At 40.5% G+C, this 22471-nt stretch overlaps 1 protein-coding gene across 1 annotated transcript in view; it reads left to right on the forward strand.

Annotated features, from left to right (window-relative positions):
- The window catches only part of itgb2 (integrin, beta 2), a 36816-nt gene that overhangs the window by 11443 nt on the left and 2902 nt on the right, over nucleotides 1-22471 (forward strand). Inside the window, exons 4-15 of the mRNA XM_041950240.1 lie at nucleotides 4881-5082; nucleotides 5378-5548; nucleotides 6389-6627; nucleotides 7887-8045; nucleotides 8321-8416; nucleotides 8521-8610; nucleotides 8727-8864; nucleotides 9550-9740; nucleotides 12408-12640; nucleotides 19522-19741; nucleotides 19900-20114; nucleotides 21089-21255. Of these exons, the coding sequence (XP_041806174.1) occupies nucleotides 4881-5082; nucleotides 5378-5548; nucleotides 6389-6627; nucleotides 7887-8045; nucleotides 8321-8416; nucleotides 8521-8610; nucleotides 8727-8864; nucleotides 9550-9740; nucleotides 12408-12640; nucleotides 19522-19741; nucleotides 19900-20114; nucleotides 21089-21255 (2121 nt within the window). The remainder of the gene's footprint in view (nucleotides 1-4880; nucleotides 5083-5377; nucleotides 5549-6388; nucleotides 6628-7886; nucleotides 8046-8320; nucleotides 8417-8520; nucleotides 8611-8726; nucleotides 8865-9549; nucleotides 9741-12407; nucleotides 12641-19521; nucleotides 19742-19899; nucleotides 20115-21088; nucleotides 21256-22471) is intronic.

A 22471-nucleotide genomic window follows, 5' to 3' on the forward strand; every position in this document is an offset into this window, starting at 1 on the left:
CTCGACCAACAGACAAAGACACTCTGGCACAAGACAAGGAAGACGCAGACTATTTAAACACAAGGAGGGTAATGCAGAACAGGTGGAGACAATAGGTAATCAGGGCAGACACAATGGTGACACATGAGAAAGGGCAAGTGCTCTGAAACAAGAGGAGATTAGACTTTCAAAATAAAAACAGGAAATGACAAGGCAACCCAAGACGATACAAACCTCACCACGGTGTGACATTCTTGCTGCTATTGCCAGTGGTTCTATAGCCAGTATAAATAGCAGAGGGGATAAGGGATCTCCTTGTCTACATCCTCTTTGTATTTTAATGGTTTTGGATATATTACGATTAGTCATGATCTCAGCATATAGTTCTGTATAAAGTAGTTTTATCCATTTATTAAGGTTTTCTCTGAAACCAAAACGTATAAGGATTTCAAATAAATATAGCCACTCGACCCTGTCGAAAGCCTGTTCAGCATCAAATGGCAATAATGCTGTATCTCCTGCCCCTTTTTCCTCAATTAATATATTTAGGATTCTCCTAAAATTATGGAAGCCTTGCCTAGCTTGTACAAAGCAATTTTGATCTTTATGAATAACATCTGGCATTCTCAAGTCTCCTGGCTATTATTTTACTCAAAATTTTTAAGTCCATATTTAATAGACTGATTGGCCTAAAGTTTTCACACTTGTTATTTGGTTTGCCTGGTTTTGGCAGCAAGGTGACTGGAGCTCCTCTTAAGGATGCTGGGAGGGATCCATTATGAAAAAAATTGTTAATCATTTCTGATAATGGTGTCAACAGTCTATGTATATTTTATAAACCTCTATGGGTGTCCCATCAGGCCCAGGGGTTTTTCCTCCTTTGAAAAAGATAGTAAATATAATGCCACTAAAGTTATATATCTCTCTAGTTCTTCTTTAATTACATTTGATATCCTGGGGATTTGAATATTTAAATTATTCAGTTCAGATGTATTTGGATCTATTTCTGAGCTATAGAGCTTTTCATAAAATTTCTTGAAGATTTCATTCATTTCAATCTAGGCCACAATTAGATTGGATAAAACTGTATTAATCTCACAATGGAGAAATTTACTGTTACAGAAGCTCTTTAGAACCCACAAGGGAGGGGGGTTGGAAACAGTGTTGGAAGGTAAAGGTGAAATGAGGTGAGTGCAAACATGCAAATAGGGCAGCAATAAAAGGATTTAAGTAATAATAATAGAAAAAACATCTAAAATATTTTCATTGTTATCATTTTGTAGTGAGGTTATCAGTCTTTCATTCTGTAGTTGTTTGATGTGCCATGCGAGCACTGTGCCCGGCTTTCCACCTTGATCATAGAATGTCTGCTTAAGTCGTAATAAACTCAATAAAGCTTTCGTTGCAGATAATTCATTATATTGTGTTTTAATCACTAAATCACTAAAACTCTAATGTTAACAAAAATCACTCTTAACGAGGACTTCCAAAACAGCTGAGCTTTAAAGAAGAACAAGAAAACAAAACTAGACTATTTAATTTACAAACAAACACTCATGAAGAGGAACATGAAGAGGCATACGAGGACAAAACGCTGTGGCTATGGACAAGGCTCAGTGACAGGCTCGGGTGAAACGACCAAAGGACAAAGACACACTGGCACAAGAAAAGGGAGACACAGACTATTTAAGCACGTGAAGGGTAATGAGGAAAAGGTGGAGACAACAGGTGATCAGGGCGGACACACCAGTGACACATGAGGAATGGCAAGTGCTCTGAAACGGAGTAGACTTTCAAATTAAAACAGGAAATAACAAGACAAAAAACCCAAAATGAGACAAACCTCACCACGGTGTGACATTTGTCCTCTAATAAAGGCCTTAAATGCTTCCCATCTAATACTTAAGGCGCATACAAAAGGCGCATCGGATTATAAGGCGCACTGTGGGTTTTTGAGAAAATTAAAGGCTTTTAGGTGCGCCTTATAGTGCGGAAAATACGGGAAATATTCAGATTCAGAACGGAGCCCGGCTGTCTATTGTTGTTGCTACCTGTCTGTATAAATGGACGAGTGCATTAAATCGAGCGCCCGTTTTAGTATCTCGTGCGCACGATTTAGCTAAAACGTGCGCACGTTTTAGTATCTCGTGTGCACGATTTACTTCTGTCTTTACGTGGATCTAAAGTGCAATTAAAGTCGCCTGCCATAATACAAGCACCAGGTAAAGAAGCAATAGTATGAAATAGGTTTTGGAAAAGTTTGGGTTCATCTGTATTTGGAGCATAAATATTTATCAGAATTTATTGTTCCCTAAGAATTCTTCCCTGAATAATCAGGTATTGTCCTGCCTTGTCCTTGATAACATTTTGAATCTATAGTGGAATAGAATCATGAATCGAAATCATGACACCCCTTGCCTGAGAGATAAAGAGGGCTGACAGAATTTTACCTTTCCACCTCCTCTTCACCCTAAACTCATTGTCTTGTGTAGATGGGTTTCTTGAAGGAGTACTATATTAGACTGTAATGTTTTGATCCTGTTCATAACTTGCAACAAACGAAAAGCGCATCCATATTTTCCTAATTGAACAGTGCATATTAAATCAGTGAATTGTTCCTTATCAATCAACAGGGGAGTGACAAAAATTAGAACTGTATAACAGATTAACTTTCATGCACAGGCAGAGGCCTGGCCGGTTAGCCAGTTTATAACAAAAGCTATTCTGGATTGGTGGGTGGAGTAAGTGCTAGGCTGCTGGCTGAAAACTAATGAACACTGGTGCAAAAACTGAGCGCATGTGCCTAAATCCCCTGAATATCTACCTGGGATCGGTATAAACAGCTCCCTGGATTGTGGTGTAGGGTCGGCTGCGGGAAGCTGCGAGGAGGAGTCCGGGGAAGGGGTGAGCCATCTTGGATGGTCACCAGTTGAGCCAAGCTGGTGGTCAGCTGCTGCAGGTGCTAACACTTGTATCAGCGTGGTCGCATGCTGGCTAACTAGAGCCCCTTGACTGGTCAAGGCTCTTTTGAGATTTTCTGTCTCTGCTGGGTCCATCTGGCCGGACTATTCTGTTACGGTTCACAAAGAGCGAGGCCAGGAGCCAGATGCAGAGACGTGAAATAAAGTTTATTTACAAAGTTTATTTTTGAGAAACTCAAAAAATCTTCTTTCCAACATCAAAGAGAAGCCACAAGGGGCAAAGTACCAGCAGAAAGCTCACGCAATAACAAAGTGACAAATTAAAGGAGGAAGTAAAAATCACAGTTACAGGAAACAACTTGAATAGCAAATAATGAAGAAATACACAAACCAAAAACTTACAACATGGAACAAACTTCAGTGACTAGTAGGAGCGAGGGATCACAAGAGAGAGTCACAAGAGGCACTGACACAGGGAATAGTCCAGCAACGAGACCAGAGCGGAGGCTGCTTATAAAGGGCCGGTGATTAGCCAAATCAGCACCGCCCCTCTTCTGCTCCAGCCTGAAACAAAAGAAACATAGCACAAGTGCGTGGCAAGGAGACCAAAGATTTCACAACCATAGCAAGTACATCATCAAACAGTTACATAATTAGCTTCCAGTACAGTCATCAAGGAAGATCCCTGAAAGACTAGTGTGATATAAATCCAAAAGATTTCATATTTTAAAAATTCTGTCAAAAATAACTTAAAAAGTATCTTGACTCAACCATGACACCTGTTGTAGTCTTTAACAGACTTTGTCTTTCCCGGTTTACTTTTAATTGGCTTGAAATACATTTTTGGCCTCAGTATTTTTAGGAACCATATTTTGGCAGTTGCCCTAACATCTCTCTAAATTACTTATTTAGTTGAACACTAATGCTTCATCAATTAGATATTTGCTTCCCACTGCTGTGCAGTATAGCATAAATTGTCCAATTGTGGCCAGGGCTTTTAGTTATCTCAATGCAGAAAGAAACAGACCTTGATTTTCTTTTTTAAAAAGACTTGTTTAAAACATTCAATACTTCTCCAACTATTGAAGTCTTAATTTCCTCCATGTCTTGATAAGAATACATTTCCACAGTCCTAATTCCATCAGTACAGCTGAGAAGACTTCTCCAACAGATATTCCATTTCCATTCATTAATTATTATATTGTTTGTTTAGCTTTTTTTTTTTTTTTTTTTTGGCTGTGATCACTGTTAAGCTACTGTCAGTGGAATTCAACACTTACACTGAAACGTGTAATGGAACACTTAACTTTCTAAAAATCTGCAGAGGGTGTTGTTTCATTGGTGGAACTATGATTCAAGATTCAAGATTCCTTTATTGATATTGAGAATGGCACGTCAATGTAATTTGCATTGCAACCCCCATGTAAAAAACAAGATAATAAGAAAGATAAAAAGATTATAAAATAAAATTAAGATACTAAAATAAAATAAACCAAAATACAGTAAAAATATTGTAAATGCAATAAAAATATACCAGAAATGAAAATATACTGAGACAATAAAAAATATACTAAACAATAAACAATAAAATATACTCATGAAATGTACCAACAGCAGCTGAACTACACTAAAATGTATATGGAACGGATAGTAGCCAAAAGGTAAAATTATTTGTTGTTTGGCGAAGTCTTTTGGTTGTGTCTGCTGCTGACGGGTCACAACATACAGTGTTGACTGCCAACCTCCATGAAGGCAAACAAGGGCCAGTTCAACCTGCTACTTGTTCCACACTTCAGTGTTGGTCACTTGACCTGGTAATGGGGTGGTATCGTAACAGTACACTGTTGGTTTTGGTTCCTTTAGGTTAACACACAGACAGAAACTGAAACAAAATACTTCATTCATTGTTCATCACAGTCTCAATTAAAAGTTGCTCTTTGAATTTGTATAATATCTGACAACAGTACAACCTTTGTACAGAATTTCACCAAAGCAGGTGAGCAGGAAGCAGCACGCTGTGACACCCAAGCTCAGTTAATAGAGAGAGGCTGCAAGAGGGATGAAATCATCTCCCCCAAGAACAATCTCAGCATTGTCCAAGAACATCCACTGTCTGTGTCATTCAACCAGCAGGAGCCCGTTCAGCTGACTCCTCAGAAGATTAGTCTGAAACTGCGACCTGGTTAGTGGATTCAGTTTTGCTAACCTTTGATTATTGAAGAAATCAGTGCTCAAAGTACTTCGAAGTAGAAGTAAAACATTATCTGAATTTGTGAAGAACTATGCTGGGCAAAACATACATTTTCATGTTTTTCAGTTTCATCTATCCTCACATTTGATTTGATAATTAGATGGACTTACTGTCACTGAACTTCAGATATTTTAATATTATACAATGTATTGTTTTATACATACATTAGCAGTATTTCTTGTTTTCTTTTGTTTTCCATTAGTTTGTTTCTCCTCTGTGTTTACAGGGCTTTCTACCACATTCAGTGTTTCTTTTAAAAGAGTCCAGGGTTATCCAGTTGATCTCTACTACCTGATGGACCTGTCTTACTCCATGAAAGATGACTTGGAAAATATCAAAGAATTGGGAAAAGATCTTTTTGCAGCTTTGAATAGCATCACTGGACATGCTCAAATAGGTAATAAGATTGCAATCCGCATTTGCTAATCTTTCAAAAAAACAATATTTATTATTTGGAAACACTTGAGAATACAGCTATATAGGGTTAGGGTTAGCTATATATAGTCTAATTTTCTAGTACATATCTTGTACATATCATGTATCAGTAAATAGCTACCAGTTACCAGTACTGGGACATTCTAAGTAGGTACGAGGAAAAAGAGGTTTGTTTATCAGAGGGATTTGATTACGCTGTAATCTCTGTAATACCTTTTAAACTAAATTATCAATTTAATAATTAATTATACAATTAATGTATAATTACATTGGTAGTAGTTTTACTTGCACCCACAAGAGGAAACGTGGGTAAAATAGGTTGATAGTGCTGTTGTTGTATTGACATTAGTTATGGTATAAATAACAATAATAATACTAATACTAATAATAATAATACTAATAATAATAATAATAATAATAACTGCTAGTAACCATCGTATTTAAGAGCCACAAAAAAAGAAGAAGAAAAAAAGAAAAAAGTAATTGAGAACAACTATACGTTGATTTTTGCCCCATCAAAACAGGACAGGCGATCACAGGGAGTCTGATCCTGAGTACATTGACCATTATTCCCTGGACCCCTTCCCTTGTACCTACCAGGAGTTATTGTATTGGAATCCCATTTGTGCAAACTATTTTACATGACATTTCCATGCTGTGTTCCAAAGCTAGGCCATTTGTTCAATATGTTATTGCTGTACACATCTCAGTGGTATGAAATGTTTGATAAACCTTTCAATAACTGCTACCTTATAAAGACAAAGTAATAATTAAGAACTAATAAATATTTCTTTAACTACAGGGTTTGGTGCCTTTGTTGATAAGACGGCCCTTCCTTATACTAACACCAATGAGAAGAAACTGCAGAAGCCATGTGATGAGAACCAGCAGTGTCAGGCTGCCTTTGGCTATAGACATGTTCTTAGTATGACACCAAGGGAGGATGAGTTCAAAAAAAAAGTGACAGAGCAGTTCATTTCTGGGAACTTGGACTCTCCTGAAGGAAGTCTTGATGCTATGATGCAGGCTGCTGTATGTGGGGTAAGGACCCAACCAAAGACACAACAATGTACTCTGAGTAATATAAGGAAATCAAGCATGGGTTTATTATGAGAAAAGAATGAAACTAGAAAACCTTCTGTATGGGTCTTGTCAACAGTGTGCATAGCACTGTGCCTTTAAACAGGCTGTGGGCATAGGGCATGGCATGATTGCTGTGTCAGCGATGAACCCCAAATGACTGGACAAACCCAGTTTGTCATCAAACTGGGTTTATTTTGGTTCAAGGAATGAGGCCATTTTAACAAATGTCAGAACTGAAACTGGATTCTGAGGCTATTCTAAAATGCACACCAGACCATAGAATAATAATTGCAATAATTATAATATACCATAGAATGCTTTTACATCTAATCTTTTCAGTTCTGTTCAAATTAAATCTGGTGCATGGCATTATAGTACAACATGCCTCTTTTACCTGTTAAGATACTATTTATGTTACAAGAGTTAGAACCTGGATTAATAATTCTCATAATACTTTTTGAGATCCTTGTCATGGCGGAAAAAATAATCACATCATGCATAATAAAGTGCTCCACCACCTGTCAATAAACATAGCCATTAAATATACAGGAAACAGAATTTGACACTCTTCCTTCCTTTAAGCAATTGTCATGGACACTCTGAAAAATATGCCTGCACAAAACATGCAAAAGCAGATGCTGTGTGTTAAAAATACAGTTTCATTGTTGTTAATTTGTAGGTTACAAAGTAAGTGATGTCATTGAGCAAAATTAATGCTGGAGAACGGCAGTAATTGTTACTGAATATTGTGACATAACACTTGCATATTTAGTGGCAGCACCTCCAGCTCAAATCATTTTTCTAATATGCATATACAACATATCTGCATTAGTAAAAACATATTGTGCTGAGTTGCTCTCAGCTAAAGCATTTTTATGGTATCCTTTGCGCAACTCAAAGTTTGGTACATTTTAGGGCCAGTTGGGGGTCTTGGTTAAATACTGAAAAAATCAGTCCTGACTTGAAATGCAAAATGTCTTTTCAGATTCAATAACAAGACAGTCTGGCCTTAACCAAGTGCCTAAAGAACAATGTTCTCTGGGTTTTGTACTGTTTATTTGTAAGCATTTTTCATAAAGTAGTTATTAGGGTGTGAAGGTATTTTGTAAGAGGCAGAGTGTGAGCATAGTTTTTTAACCAATAAGTTAGAAGTTACTTTTAACTTGATCTTTGAAGTTTTCTTGCTTAAATGGTCCCTTGCACTTATTGTTGTTCAGAACAAAATAGGTTGGAGGAACAGCAGCACTCGGCTGATTGTACTGACCACTGATGCTGGATTCCACATGGCCGGGGATGGAAAATTGGCCGGCATACTGGAACCTAATGATGAATATTGCCACATGGAAAACAACCTTTACACTAAGAGCATTGAGATGGTATGCGAGGAATCACATAAGGAATTTAACTGTCAAAATGTTTTCAGTTTTTAGTTATTCTAAACAATGGGCACAAGTGTGAAAATAATACCCAGGTCATCATAAATTGCAGCTATCCTTTATGACTTGTTACTGATTCCAGAAAAAAAAGTTTTCATGAAAAACCACTGATAATGAGTTGTGTTCAATGGTAGGACCTCGAATGGTTGTTTAAGAGGTGTAATATGGGCATGAGGTTTATGAAGTTCACTGATATCACAGATTGTTGTGTGCAGGACTATCCATCTGTTGGACAACTAGCTATGCAGTTGGAAAAAAACAATATTCAGCCAATATTTGCAGTGACAAAAAATGTGGAGACTGTGTACAAGGTAAGTAAAATTTACCTTTTATTTCTGTTTTTCTTTTATTCATAGAGCACACATTAAATTCTTACGTTGATTGATTTTTCTTAATATCTTATGTTTTGTGCCAGGAACTCTCTAAAATGATCCCAAAATCAGAAGTGGGGGTTCTGTCTTCAGATTCTAAAAATGTTGTTCACTTGATTGAAAGTGCCTACAACGTAAGTTGCCAATTCACCAATGGACTTGACCTCTTGAACAATACATTTTTACTGATTATTTTGTGCTATTTTTCTCTGTCTCATAACACAACACTCAAATGTGTAATCCATGACAGAGGTTATCCTCAAAAGTAACTGTGACCCATGACAATCTCCCTGACAATGTAAGAGTTGTCTACACCCCTCAATGTAAGCATGCAGGACTACCAGCGGAGAACGAAGGGGTTTGTGACAATGTAAAAGCGGGACAGGAGGTACGTTTTGTTTTTTTTTTGTATAGATGTCTTAACTTTTCATCGGAATGTTCATATATCTACTGCATACAGTTCTTGTTGCATCATTTTCAGGTTTTAACACTGTTTTGGGTGCCCCCTATGTCTGAATTGTGGCTTTCATTAAAAAGTCATCTATCCATTGTCCATCCACTTAACCTGGTCATGGTCCTTGTCCCTGTCCTCCCAGTTGGACATGGTTATAACTCTTTTGTTTGTTCTTTTTTGTTTTGTTATTTAGTTAGTTTGTTAATTGGTTGTTTGATAGTCATCATTGTGTTATATATATATATATATATTGTGCCATGTACTGTTCTGTTTTACATTTATTTTCTGAGTGATTATTTTTGGATGTCATGGGGTTTATTTAGAGATAATAAATTTCAAATATGCCCACAGTACCCCTTAAGGGACCTGGAAACATCTTAATCAAAAGCCCAAACCCCTTTTAACTGGTTCCTTTCAATGTGAAGAAACAGCAGTTCTCCACCAAGCTCTCTTCAGCGATCTTCCCCCTCTAAGGTTGAGCCCAGCCAAACTGAAAGTAACCAATTTCTGCTACTAAAAGGACTAGTGGGTGTGTTACAACTAAGAGGATTAATGAGGGTCAATGTTGGAAATGTATTACACCTCTGTCTGACTCCCTGAACTTAACTGCCTCCTCCAGATTTCTTTTAATGTTACCGTGACGGCGTACTCATGTATGACGGACAAGTCTTTTACGATAAGACCACTGGGCATTAAAGATACATTGACAGTGACCTTATCTACAAACTGTGAGTGTGAATGTGAAGACCCCCAAGACAAAAGCCACCCACACTGCAAGGGCAAGGGAAAAGTCAGTTGTGGTATTTGCAGGTAAGCTTTATATCTCCTACAGAATTATTTTGTCAGTGAGTTGGCATGTATTGAAAGTTACATTGATTTCTTAAAAACTATGTATTGGGTTTATTCAATGTATTCATCAATATGTGTTTGGTGGCCTTGGGTGTAAATCTGAAATAAATAATGTTATTCTGGTTGTCTGTAGGAGGCTATCTTCAGCATGTAAAATGCCAGCATCAGTCATTTGTAGGAAAATTAGCTTGGTTTTGTGGAAATAGAACATTATTCAGTATTATCACACAAAAACCACTTTGTTTGTCCAGGAATAATTAATTTGTCAGTATAACTAATGATCAGTCACCACCAGTCTTTGGGACAAATTGATGTGCAACATCTAGGGTAAGATGGTTTAAAAAGGAGCTGTCTCTATGTCTAGATGAATGGCTACATTCATTGGGCAGTATGTGCTAACATTTTTAATTGTGTTTGGCAGGGAAGCCAATTATGATTTCTAAATTTAGCCCAGTCAGCAGAAAAGAAATCTGAATCTGAATATCTGAATTTGGTAGCTGCCGTCTGTGTGCTGGCATCAGGGACAGGGAAGATGATGTTGTAGCGAAAGGGGGTGGAGATGAAGATCTGGTGGTTGATGTTGATAACAGAAAGGGATCTTTGCATTAGTAACAAAAGAATCCACTGTTGTGGTCCAGTGATGGACTCTTTAGATGGAAAGTTTCAAAATTTCACATCTTAATCAAAAATGCAAGCAGGCACAACATGTGACCATTAGACTAATGGCAACAGGGAGCTGAACACAGCTGAGATGAACACACCTGAATGACTAGAAAATCACACTGGTTGAATTGATTCATGTCAGGAAGGTGGAGTTTTAGAGGAACTAAGGTTGAACCCAGATGCAGACACTAGGAGGAGCTGGTTCAAATAATCTAATTTATTAAACTAAAAGGAAAGCAAAATCCAAAACACAGGGAACTATAATAAACACTCACAAGGACAGATGGGCTTAAGACAAGGAACGAAGACATCACAGGAAAACACTGAACTACAAAGAACATGGCACGGCTGATGGACAAAGACAACTCTAGAAAACACAAACGTGGCTAAAGGGTTCGGGGAAAAACTAAGAATATTCAATAGCACATGAAACACACTAGGTACTAAGGAGAGCTCTGACAAGAGACATAGCATGGGAAGGAAACATAGACAAAGACAAGACTAGAAACAAACCTACATGGACTGTGGCAAGGCTAGTGAACATAGACAATACTAAAGACGCTGACAAACATCTGCATGAACGCAGCAAAAGACAAAGACAAACCGAGGAAACACTCACATGAAACATTGCACGAACATGAACGAAGATAACACAAGAACTCACTGACATAAAACATGGCATAGGGTCAATGGCAAGGTTTCAAAGGACAATGGAGGGTAATGCAGACAACACTAAAGACTGTGGAACACTAACATGAAACAAGGCATGGACATGAACAAAGACAACACAAAGGAAACCACTTACTACTGGGCATATGGCAAAGACAAGGGTTCTCAGAGAGGTTCTCAAGACTAAGGGACCCCCCTCCCCCCCAAGATGAGAAAAGATGATAATATGAGACTGAGTGGTAAGAGTGGTGTAATTGTTGGTGTGGTCACTTTGTTGATCGAAGGTTGCGACAGACCCAAGTTATCACTGCTGCACTGCTGCATTTTTCCAGTTGCCAAATACAGACCTGATCAAAATCTTAAGACCAGTTGAAATATAGCTAGAATTGACCTTTTGCACATTTGGATCTTAATGAGGCTTTAAGTCAGGCATGTCAAACTGATTCCAGAAAGGGCCATGTGGCTGCAGGTTTTCTTTCCAACCAAGGAGTAGCACACCAGGCTGGAATCAAATAATCAGCTGATCTCAGTCTGCAGCTGATAACTAAGTGATCCCTTGATGTTGATTGGTTGGCCTGCTGTGCTCCTCGTTGGTTGGAACAAAAACCTGCAGCCACACGGCCCTTTCTGGAATCAGTTTGACACGCCTGCTTTAAGTAGAGCTACAATATGCAAAAGCAAGAAGAGGAAGTGTGACAAGAAGCACTTTAAAAAAGTAATTTATTGAAAACAACAAGTAAACTGAAATAGGCTGTTTATCAGCTGATCAAAAGTTTAAGACCACAGGCTATAAACGCCAAAATCTGCTCAAAATTCTCATTTTCTGTCAGGCATTCATTTTGATTCCAATTACTTTTGAGGTACAACTAGCACTGTTTATGCCAACCAGCTAGTCCTATTTCAAGAGGATAGTGATGATCACAGCAGTGGTTTTTATACTTTTCCTTGTTAAATAATCAGTACCTCATCAAGTAGAATCAGGTGTGCTTATGTTGGAATTCAACAGAGACCGGAATGGAATAGCTGTCATACATGTACAGATGCTGATTTCAGAAAAAGTTGCAGCAGTCTCTTAATTTTTCCAGAGCTGTATATATAAGTCTCATGATTTAAATTAGGGATCCAGGCTGTGGTGATCTATTTTAGCATAGAGACTGAAAGTAGGCAAAACAGCTAGTATGGCTTTTGACAAAGTTAAAAGTCACAAAACTGATACAAAATGTGTCATAGAATGAGGGATACTGATATAATTTTTAGGTTTGATTGCTCTGCTCTCTCCCACTTGTCCTTACTCAGCTGCAGTGAAGGCTTTGTCGGTCAGTTCTGCGAGTGCTCCATCGGTGATAGAGATGAGCGATCCCTGCAAGCATCCTGTCAGAGGCACAATGACACCGAGTGTGAGGGTCGAGGAGACTGTGTGTGTGGCAGGTGCCAGTGCCACACCACAGAGAGTGGAAACAGTTACCATGGTGACTTCTGCGAGTGTGATGATGAACACTGTGAGAAGTTCCAGAATAAACTATGTGGAGGTAAGGCTTCCGTCATTTTCAAATTATCAAATTATCTTCATTTTAAAGTGTTACAGCAAAGGAAATTACTTTTTACACTGTGGTTTCTCAGCAAAACACATTATCTGTATCTTTAAACCTAACAACTGCATTTTTTAAACTCACACATCATTTGCAAAGCATTTTCTTTATACTTAGGAACCTGCTTTGTTTACATGTATGTTTTCTGGCTACCAGTTTTTTCTTCAAATGTGCTATCTAACAAGGCGGTAGCGAGGGAGGAGTTCTTACCTTTACTTCGGCTTGTGGATTGTAAATAACATAATGAGGGAGGCAAGCGGGGTGGGATGCCCCCAATATTTCACAGTCAGGAGGGACTTAATTGAAAAGAAACTTAACAAGTAGTTAAAATTATTTATTTTACAGAATGTACAATAGTAGAGCTGAATCAATATGAGATGAGTCCTTGGTGATTAGACCCCAGTGTCATGTCATGGCATGCCATGAGCTGTACAGGAATTTCCCCCTGATGGAGTCTAGACATTGGTGGTGGTGTTGAAGGGGTGAAGAGCAATGGCTGAAGATCTGGATGGTTGTGGTGTGGAGTGGGACTTTTGAAGACCTCAGTGGAGAGACCCATGGGTTCTGGATATGATGAAAAATGGAGGTGAATGGGGTGGTTGAGGGTTGCATCAGCCTGACACTTAAAAGACAGGGAAAAGAACGGTTTTAAAGTTTGACAGCAACAATATGATGGCTCACAGAGGTTGTGGTATAATCTGATTGGTGTAAAGCCCTCAGCCAGCTGAGGTTGAGTTGGAAGCAGAAAAAATAAGAGAGAGTGTGAGATAGCAGGACTGTAAATAAGTACAGTAAGTATGAAGATAGTCTTCCTGATTGACCTTTTGCTTTTGCTCATTTCAATGAGAAGCACGTAAAGATGAAAGCTGCACATTTGCATATTACTGAAAATATGCACCTGTCTGTGAATTTGGCAGAGGTGAGACCCAAAGATGGAGACTGAAACAGCACTGTGGGAAAAGGGGGACCAGTGTGACCTATATTCCCATAGGTAGTGCAGGAAATTACTTGGGAAATGCAGTGAGCATGACCAGTAATTCAGTGTTCAGAACAAAACAGTTCAGACAATAATATCAAGGTAGATCCTGAAAGCTACAAGAAACTTGAGGGCTGGAGGGCTCACTAGATTTATGTGTTTATCTTGAGGGGTTTTTCACCTGAGACAAGCTTAGGATGAGCTGGGCTGACAGTAGGCTACCTTCCACCTAGTGGAGTAGCTGGGATGGCAGAGTAGAGTGGTGGCAAAGGTTGCTGACAACAAGGCAGATGCTGAATTGATGCACTGACAGCTTTGATGTAATTAGCTAGAGAATGCATGATGGTGATCGGGGTGTTGTTTGCAGTGGAGTTACCTGGAGTAACAGACGAGGCTTGAGAGTAGGAAGGAGAATGGCATTGTGGGTTTACAGCTGACTAATCTGCCCCAGGCTGCTAAGTACCCTTACTTAGCAGCCTGGTGTTTATTATGTCAGTGGGTTTCGACTCTAGATAGCCACGCGAGGAACAAACACACAAACAACTAATGCCAGTGCAAGTCATTCGTTTACTGATTCTCTCATTCACCGTGTACAAGTTTATGTGCTTGGCACTGCCAAAGGGCACACGCCCACCTGTGGGTTGGCATGTGTAAATGCATCACATCCCATACATCACATCTCCTCCCCACTAAATGTTGTTGTACCCACCCCCCAAGATACACCGATACATGATACACAAGCAAACTTTTTTTTTTTTTTCACTTTTGTTTTCTTTTTGTTTTGTTTTTTTTTTTTTGTTTTTTTTACACACTAGCCTTGAGGCTGGGAGTAGACAGTCCCAAACCCCTGAGTCTGTCAAGGGTTTATTCTGCCCTTTTGGTGAGACATGACTCTCTAACCTAACACATAAAAGTCTCTTATTTGAAAGTGTCCAAGTGTCCAAAATATTGTCTCTTAAGGCATCTTAAACAAAGTTCATGGGACGTAACGATCAGGTGCTTTAACAGTACGAGAAGGATATCTCTTACCAGTCTCTGGAAGTGGTGTGGTGTTTCCCTCTGGGGTTACCTGCGGTGGTGGTGAGGGGTCACTCACAGGAACCGGAGTAGCTGGTTCTGGAACGGTGTTGTCCAGCACAGGCAGGTCTGCTGAGATGCCTGATGATGCAGCTCCGCCGTTGTCTGTTGGAGTATCCAATTCAGCATACCTGGCCAGCATCTGGTCCGCGTGTCTTCTCCAGTGTTGCGATGCGCCGATGTCGACGGTGTAAGATACAGGACCAGTCTCGGCTTTGACGACTCCTGGTGTCCACTTGTTCTCTCCTCTCAAGTAATCCCGGACGAGGACTGGGTCTCCTACCTTGAACGTTCTGGCTTTTGCATGCATGTCTCGATAAGCACACTGGGCCTCTTGTGCTTTTTCTACCACTGATGTCACACTGGGCTTCAGTAGGTTGAGTCAAGATCGCAGTTTGCAATGCATGAAGAGCATGGCGGGGGTCTCCTTCGTTGTGGAGTGTGGAGTGTTGCGGTACATGAGTAAGAAGGCATCCAATCTGTGTTGTATCGACGTGGTTCTAGTGGAGCGGTTCAGTGACTGCTTAAATGTCTGTACAAAACGTTCTGCAAGACCATTTGTTGATGGATGAAATGGGGCAGAGCGGATGTGCTTTACTCCGTTACCTTTCATGAAGCTGTCAAACTCGTGTGAGGTAAACTGGGGGCCATTGTCACTCACCATCACCTCAGGGAGCCCATAGCGACTGAATAGCCTTGGGAGCACCTGGATGGTATTGGTCGTCGTCGTGGAATTCATGAGATGCACTTCAGGCCATTTAGAATGGGCGTCTACAACTACCATGAACATTTGGCCCTGAAACAGCCCAGCAAAGTCAACATGGATTCTCTGCCATGGGGATCCCGGCCAGGTCCATGGATGAAGTGGTGCTGGTCCCGGTGCTTTCTGTGTCAGTTGACAGGATTGGCAGGTTTTTGAGACTTGTTCTATTTGAGCGTCAATTCCGGGCCACCACATGTAACTGCGGGCGACAGCTTTCATTTTGACAACACCAGGATGTCCAGTGTGCAGTTCAGACAGCACTTTTGATCTCAGTTTTGAGGGAATGATAACACGCACACCCCACATAAGGCAACCTTGCTGGAGTGTCAACTCATCCTTCCGGCTGATGAATGGTGCCAATGTGCTAGCTGCATCCTGGACCCTTGGAAAGCGACCTGTGGAGACCATTTCCAGGACTTGAGCAAGGACAGGGTCACCCCTGCTCTCTCTGCAGATTTCTTGGCTGTTCACAGGTAAGGCTTCCAGGTGTTTAATGTGAAAACTGTCCACAGCACTCTTTCTCTCTCTTGGTGATGTTGGTAAAGGAAGACATGAAAGCCCATCAGCATTGCCATGACGAGCTGCCTCTCTGTACTGTATGGTGTAGTTATGGGCTGATAACAAGAGAGCCCACCGCTGCATTCTAGCAGCAGCCATGGATGGTGTTGCTTTGCACGGGCTCAGAATTGTGGTCAATGGTCGATGGTCTGTAAGGAGTGTAAACTGTCTGCCATACAGATAGTGGTGGAATTTACGAACTCCAAATATGATGCCAAGAGCCTCACGTTCAAATTGGGCATAGTTTCTTTCGGCCTTATTCAGAGTCCTAGATGCAAAAGCTATAGGCCTCTCCTGTCCATTCGGGAGGATGTGTGAGATGACGCTACCAACGCCATAAGGTGATGCGTCACACGCCAGCCGAATGGGAAGTTGTGGGTCATAATGGGTTAACACACTTTGAGAGAGTAGCTGCTCTTTTGCCTCTTTAAAAGATGCTGCACATTCAGATGTCCATTGCCATTGCTTTCCCTTGCACAGCAGAGCATTCAATGGGCTTAGGATAGATGACAGGTTGGGAATAAATCTGCTGTAATAATTGATTAGCCCCAAGAAAGAACGTAACTGACTCACGTCTGTTAGTGCCGGAGCCTCCACGATTGCTCTGACCTTCTCAGGTGCCTTGTGTAGACCCTGGGCATCAATGACGTGACCCAGATATTCCAGTGAATCCTTGAAAAATTCGCATTTTTCCTTCTGCACTCGTAAGCCGAATTCTTCCAAGCGTCCAAGGACAGCATCCAGGTTCTTCAGATGCTGCGCACGATCCTGTCCACTGACCAATATGTCGTCCAGATAGCAGTGGACGTTCGGCAGACCCTGGAGGACTTGGTCCATGGCACGTTGGAATATGGCTGGTGCTGAGGTAACTCCAAATGGCAACCTGTTGTAGATGAACAGACCCTTGGATGTGGTTATTGTGAGGCATTTCCTGGAATTTTCCTTGATCACCATCTGCAAGTAGGCGTGAGACAAGTCCAGTTTACTGAACTGCTGCCCTCCTGAAAGTGAAGCGAATAAATCTTCAATGCGTGGAATGGGGTATTTCTCCACGCACAGGGCAGGATTAATTGTGACTTTAAAATCCCCACATATCCTTACATCTCCATTCTTTTTCACAACAGGCACAATGGGTGTTGCCCATTCACTGAATTTGACAGGGGATATGATTCCCTGCTCACACAGTCGTTCAATTTCAGCCTCCACTTTTGGTCTGAGCGCATAGGGAACAACTCTCGCTTGGCAGAAACGTGGGACATGATCCGGCTTCAGCGCTATGGCTACTTCCACGTCTTTCAGGGTGCCTAACTCCTTCTTAAAGACCTCTGCATGTCTTTGTAGCACGCCCTCTAGCGTCTCTTCACAGACTGTCTTTATCTCTCGCCAGTCAATTCAAATTTTTCGTAGCCACTCACGACCAAAGAGTGGGAGGGGACTTCCCTGCACTACATACAGTGGTAACTTAGCCCTCTGCTTGTTCATTTTCACAATGACAGTGATAACTCCCTCTGCTGGAATCACTTCGCCAGTGTATGTTTTCAGCATTATCTGGGTTGGGTGCAAGGGTAACTCACTAAAGTGGGCCTCATACATTTCTTTTGAGATAAGGGACACAGCAGCGCCAGTGTCTAATTCCATTTCAATCATTTTGCCTTCAATTTTCGGGTTTACACATATGTGTGACAAATTGCCTTGCTGAGACACCATATGCAAGCTAACTCAGTGTCTGTGGTGCTACCATCACTACTAGTGTCTTTTACATCCAATTGGTGCACTCTGTTTTTCTTTTTAAACTTGTATTTCACTGGTTTGTCATTACTTACAGTCTCTTTGTTCCTGCACATTTTCGAGATGTGTCCTCTCTTCCCACATCTGTGACATTTTTGCTCCTTGTAAAAACAATCACTTTCGTGGTGGTTTGTCTTCCCACAGCGCGAACATTTCACGCGCTGCTTCTCGTTCAGTGATAGGGCATTCCCTTTTAGCGCATGACTCAGCTGATGTGTCTCGCGGGCGACTGTCTCCATTGACACAGCAAGTTCCACTGCTTTGGCGAAAGTCAGCTTGTCCTCCGTCAGCAATCTTTTCTGGATGGCTTCTATGTTCAGTCCACAAACGAACCTGTCCCTCAATGCGTCCTGCAAGTGGGTGCCGCAGCTTTCCGAACTCGCAGTGTTCGGAAAGCTTTTTAATCACTGCTATGTATTGCGTCACAGATTCTCCCTCTTGTTGGTTTCGTTTATGAAAGCGAAATCGTTCCGCAATCACAATTGCTTTCGGAGAAAAGTGGTTTTTCAAAACTTCAGTAAGCTGGGCATATGTCTTAGCCCCTGGTTTATCTGGAGCCACAAGGCTACGTAAAAGTCCATATGTTGACGCACCAATTACGCTCAAGAAAACGGCAAGCTTCTTTTCATCAGCAATTCCATTTGCCGTAACAAAATGTTCAAACCTTTCAACGTAGGTTGTCCACTGCTCCAACGACTCGTCGAACGGGTTAATGTGTCCAATAAATCCAGCCATGGCGTGTGGCTAGCCAGCGTTAGCAATCCTTTCGCTTGGCGAGCTGAACTTGGCCAAACTTTTCCGACCAAACAAACGTTCCTCTTCCTCCTCCACTCGCAGTCAATACTGCGGCGAAACTTTGGCAATCTAAAGTTATCCTCGTCGCCAATATTATGTCAGTGGGTTTCGACTCTAGATAGCCACGCAAGGAACAAACACACAAACAACTAATGCCAGTGCAAGTCATTCGTTTACTGATTCTCTCATTCACCGTGTACAAGTTTATGTGCTTGGCACTGCCAAAGGGCACAGTGCCAACCTGTGGGTTGGCATGTGTAAATGCATCACATCCCATACATCACAGTGTTGACAACTCCTGGGAACCCCACTGTGTAAGATTGATGTAGAACTAATGCAATGAGTTTGTAAAAGCTGCTGTAGATAACTGCAAAGTAGGTTTGGGTTTATAGTGCAATGTTCAATTTCAACCATTGTTGTCACCACCACAACACCTACAGCCATATCATCTGTGACCAGTCTGTATTGTGCTTTAATTATGTTGTGATGTTTATTTGATGTTGCCTGATGAGGATGCCTATAAAATGCGAACTAGCTATGTTCAATTCAATTTGGTGGATGCTCTGTTTGAATCTTTTTTCTGACATTTGCCTTCAGCTTGTGTTATGACATCACACCTGTAGAAGGCTCTTGGACGTTTGTGCTCCACATGCTTTAATTATTCACTTTGTGACTCACCTTTTGTCATAACTAAATAGGAGACTGTTACTGTACAATTACTGTGTTTACATTATTTTGATACACTGTGATGGAGAGCAGTGATGAAGGTGAGCAGTCTATGTGAGGTAGCCTGCATACACATGTGTAGTTAAAAGCAAGTATTGCAGCACTCTAACTCTTCTCTCCATTCCTCACAATTTATAGGGAACGGTAAGTGCAACTGTGGCACATGTAAATGCAATCCAGGTTATGAGGGCTCAGCCTGTCAGTGCAAGGTGTCTGAGGAGGGCTGTCGCACCCTTAACAACACTGTGTGCTACGGCAGAGGGACCTGCAAGTGTAACCGCTGTGAGTGTAAGGAGGGATACCAGCGTCCACAATGCAAGATATGCCTCGGCTGCTCTGACCCTTGCCAGACTAAATTGTAAGGAGTCCAAACTTCTATTCAACTTTTACTTTCAAATTATTATTACAGATTTGCATCACCACATTGCAAAAGGTAAACCTTATTTGGTCATAAATGAACAAAGTTGCTCTTCTGATGACCTAACTTTTAATTGTTGCTGTTGATCTTGTTCTCAGAAACTGCATTGAATGCCTTGGCTTTGACTCGGGTCCTTTTAAAAAAAACTGTAGTGTGGCTTGCAGCCAGAGCATTTATCATGAGATGGTAGACCAGTTCACCATACCAACCAGGCAGTGCCAGCAGAAGGACACAAAGGGCTGCTGGATCAAATTTAAGCTGGACCAATTGGTCGGAGAGGATAATTACAGGGCTGAAATTCTGAAACAGAGAGGTAAGCTGCTCATGTAATACAGAAAACTCTCCATGGATGACTAACTCTTTAAATCTAAGATCTGTTTAATTGTTTCAATGCAGTTTTCAGTGGTTCTGCTATTTGGAAACATTAAACAAGAGTCTGCTAGCAACCCTGTACTTAGGAACAGCAGTGCTTTGAACTAAATACTAACACCAGTGTGATAACATGGTCGCAATGACAATGCTACTATGCCAATCTTCAGCAGGTATAATGTTTACTATGTTCACATATGTTAACATTTGCTAATTAGCACATAGCACAAAGTACATCTGAGTCTAATGGTAATGTCTTTAGTTTTGTAGCTATTTTGGTCATAAACCAAAGTATTGTGCAAATAAAAATGTTGTGCTGATATTGTCGCTAAATGTAAAGTCAGATGATCAGTAGATTTATTACAATTCATCCCCAAGAAAACTTAAATGGTAAGAGAACTGCATTTATATAGGGCTTTTCTAGTCTGCATTCACCCATTTACACAATGCTGGCTTGGCCACCTGCTCATTACAAGCTTTAACCATTCACACACCGATGGCACAGCATCTGGAGCCATTTGGGGTTCAGTATCTTGCCCCAGGATACTTTGAAATGTACACTGCCGAGACCAGAAATCAAACTACTGACCTTCTGATAATTAGATGACCGCTCTACCTCCTGAGCCACAGCTGCCATGAATGTTTGGTTCAAACATTCATGGCAGTTGCATGGCAACTCATTGTTGAAACATTTCAATAAAAAAAAAAATGTCAGTCTTGTGGTGGCACAACAGTAAAAAATATCTTCCCGAGATGATGAATGTCTGTACAATTTGTCCAATATTTGTTGAGATATTTCAGTCTGAACCAAAGTGGTGGAGGAATCAAAAAAACATTGGTCTTCACTTTTCCCTATTTCGTTCTCTTTTTTAATATGTTTTAATAGTTTTGCATTTTAATGTGTCCCTCTTTCTCCAGACTGTCCTGAACCACCCAGTGTGACAGCTATCATCGGAGGCTCCATTGCATCTGTGGCTTTCATTGGCATCCTGCTGCTGATGCTCATCAAGTTGCTCATCTACATGAAGGACCTGAAAGAGTTCCGGAAATTTGAAAATGAAAAAAAGAAATCCAAGTGGGCAGAGGTGAGATGATTAATTTGAATGTACAAAAACAAATACTTAAAACAATCACAATCAACATTTTAAGAACAAGAGCTTTTATGGTTTTATATTTGTCATATTCTCTATTGTTTTTTGTAAAGTATTGTGCAGCATTGTGAAGCATGCCTCCCTTCAGGTTTGAATTCCTAACATACATTACATTAATTTAGCATTTACATTTATCCAAAGTGACTTACAGCAAATGCATTCAACGATGTGAATATAACCCCAAAATTGCAATAATGATGGAAGTATGGCAACTTCATCAAATACATTGAACTGCTTTAAGTGCTACATTTAGAAACAATGACTGAGATTTTTTCAATGCCCAAGGTGCAATCTGAACAGATGGTGTCTGCCACAGAAGATGCGTAGAGTTTCTGCTGTCCTGATGTCAATGGGGTGCTCATTTCACTATTGTGGAGTTAAGACCACAAACAGCAAGTAGCAGGTGCAGTGAGCAATAGCTATACCCTCTTCGTAGTGAGTAACAAGCTTTTTAGCAGTAGTAGATGGATTGGGTATGGATTGGTGTATCGTTTGACCAGTTTCCTGGCTTTGTCCCTGAACCAGTTGTAGCACATTAGACAAGTACCAGTGTCTTGAATTGGATTTGAGCAGGCACCGGTAGCCAGTGCAGAGTGCAGAGGAGCAGTGTAGTGTGGAAGAACTGTGGGAGAACTAGGTGCCATGCTACTGGAATTTGAATGAGCTGCAGAGGTTGGATAGCACTTGCAGCACCTCCACCACCGCAAGCTTTCCCTTCCTTAACCAAGGTTATGTCCGACAATCACAATCAGTGTGTCAGTTTGAATGGGTAAAAGAGAGGCAGTCTGTAAAGCACTTTGTCGTTATGGTACAAATCCCAATTCCAAAAAAGGTTGGGGCACTGTGTAAAATGTAAATGACTTTAGGCAGTCTGTCAGTTTGTCTTTGTACTGTTTTTAATTGAGCATAAGGGATTAGCAAATTGTGAAATTCTGGTTCATAGTATTAGATAGATATAGTATTTTCGTATTTTATTGTTTAATGATGAACAAAGTATTATGAAGTAAGTAATGTCAAAATGTTTGTGCTGCCAGAGAAGAAAATCAGTTAATGTATGATGAGGTGTATCTGACTAAAATGTTGCATTTAAAGATTAACTGCACATTTAAACAAGAGCCAGTAAGTTTTAGAGTTGATTTTAAGATTTCAT

This window comes from Chelmon rostratus, chromosome 13, assembly GCF_017976325.1.
Source record: "Chelmon rostratus isolate fCheRos1 chromosome 13, fCheRos1.pri, whole genome shotgun sequence".
NCBI lineage: Eukaryota > Metazoa > Chordata > Actinopteri > Chaetodontiformes > Chaetodontidae > Chelmon > Chelmon rostratus.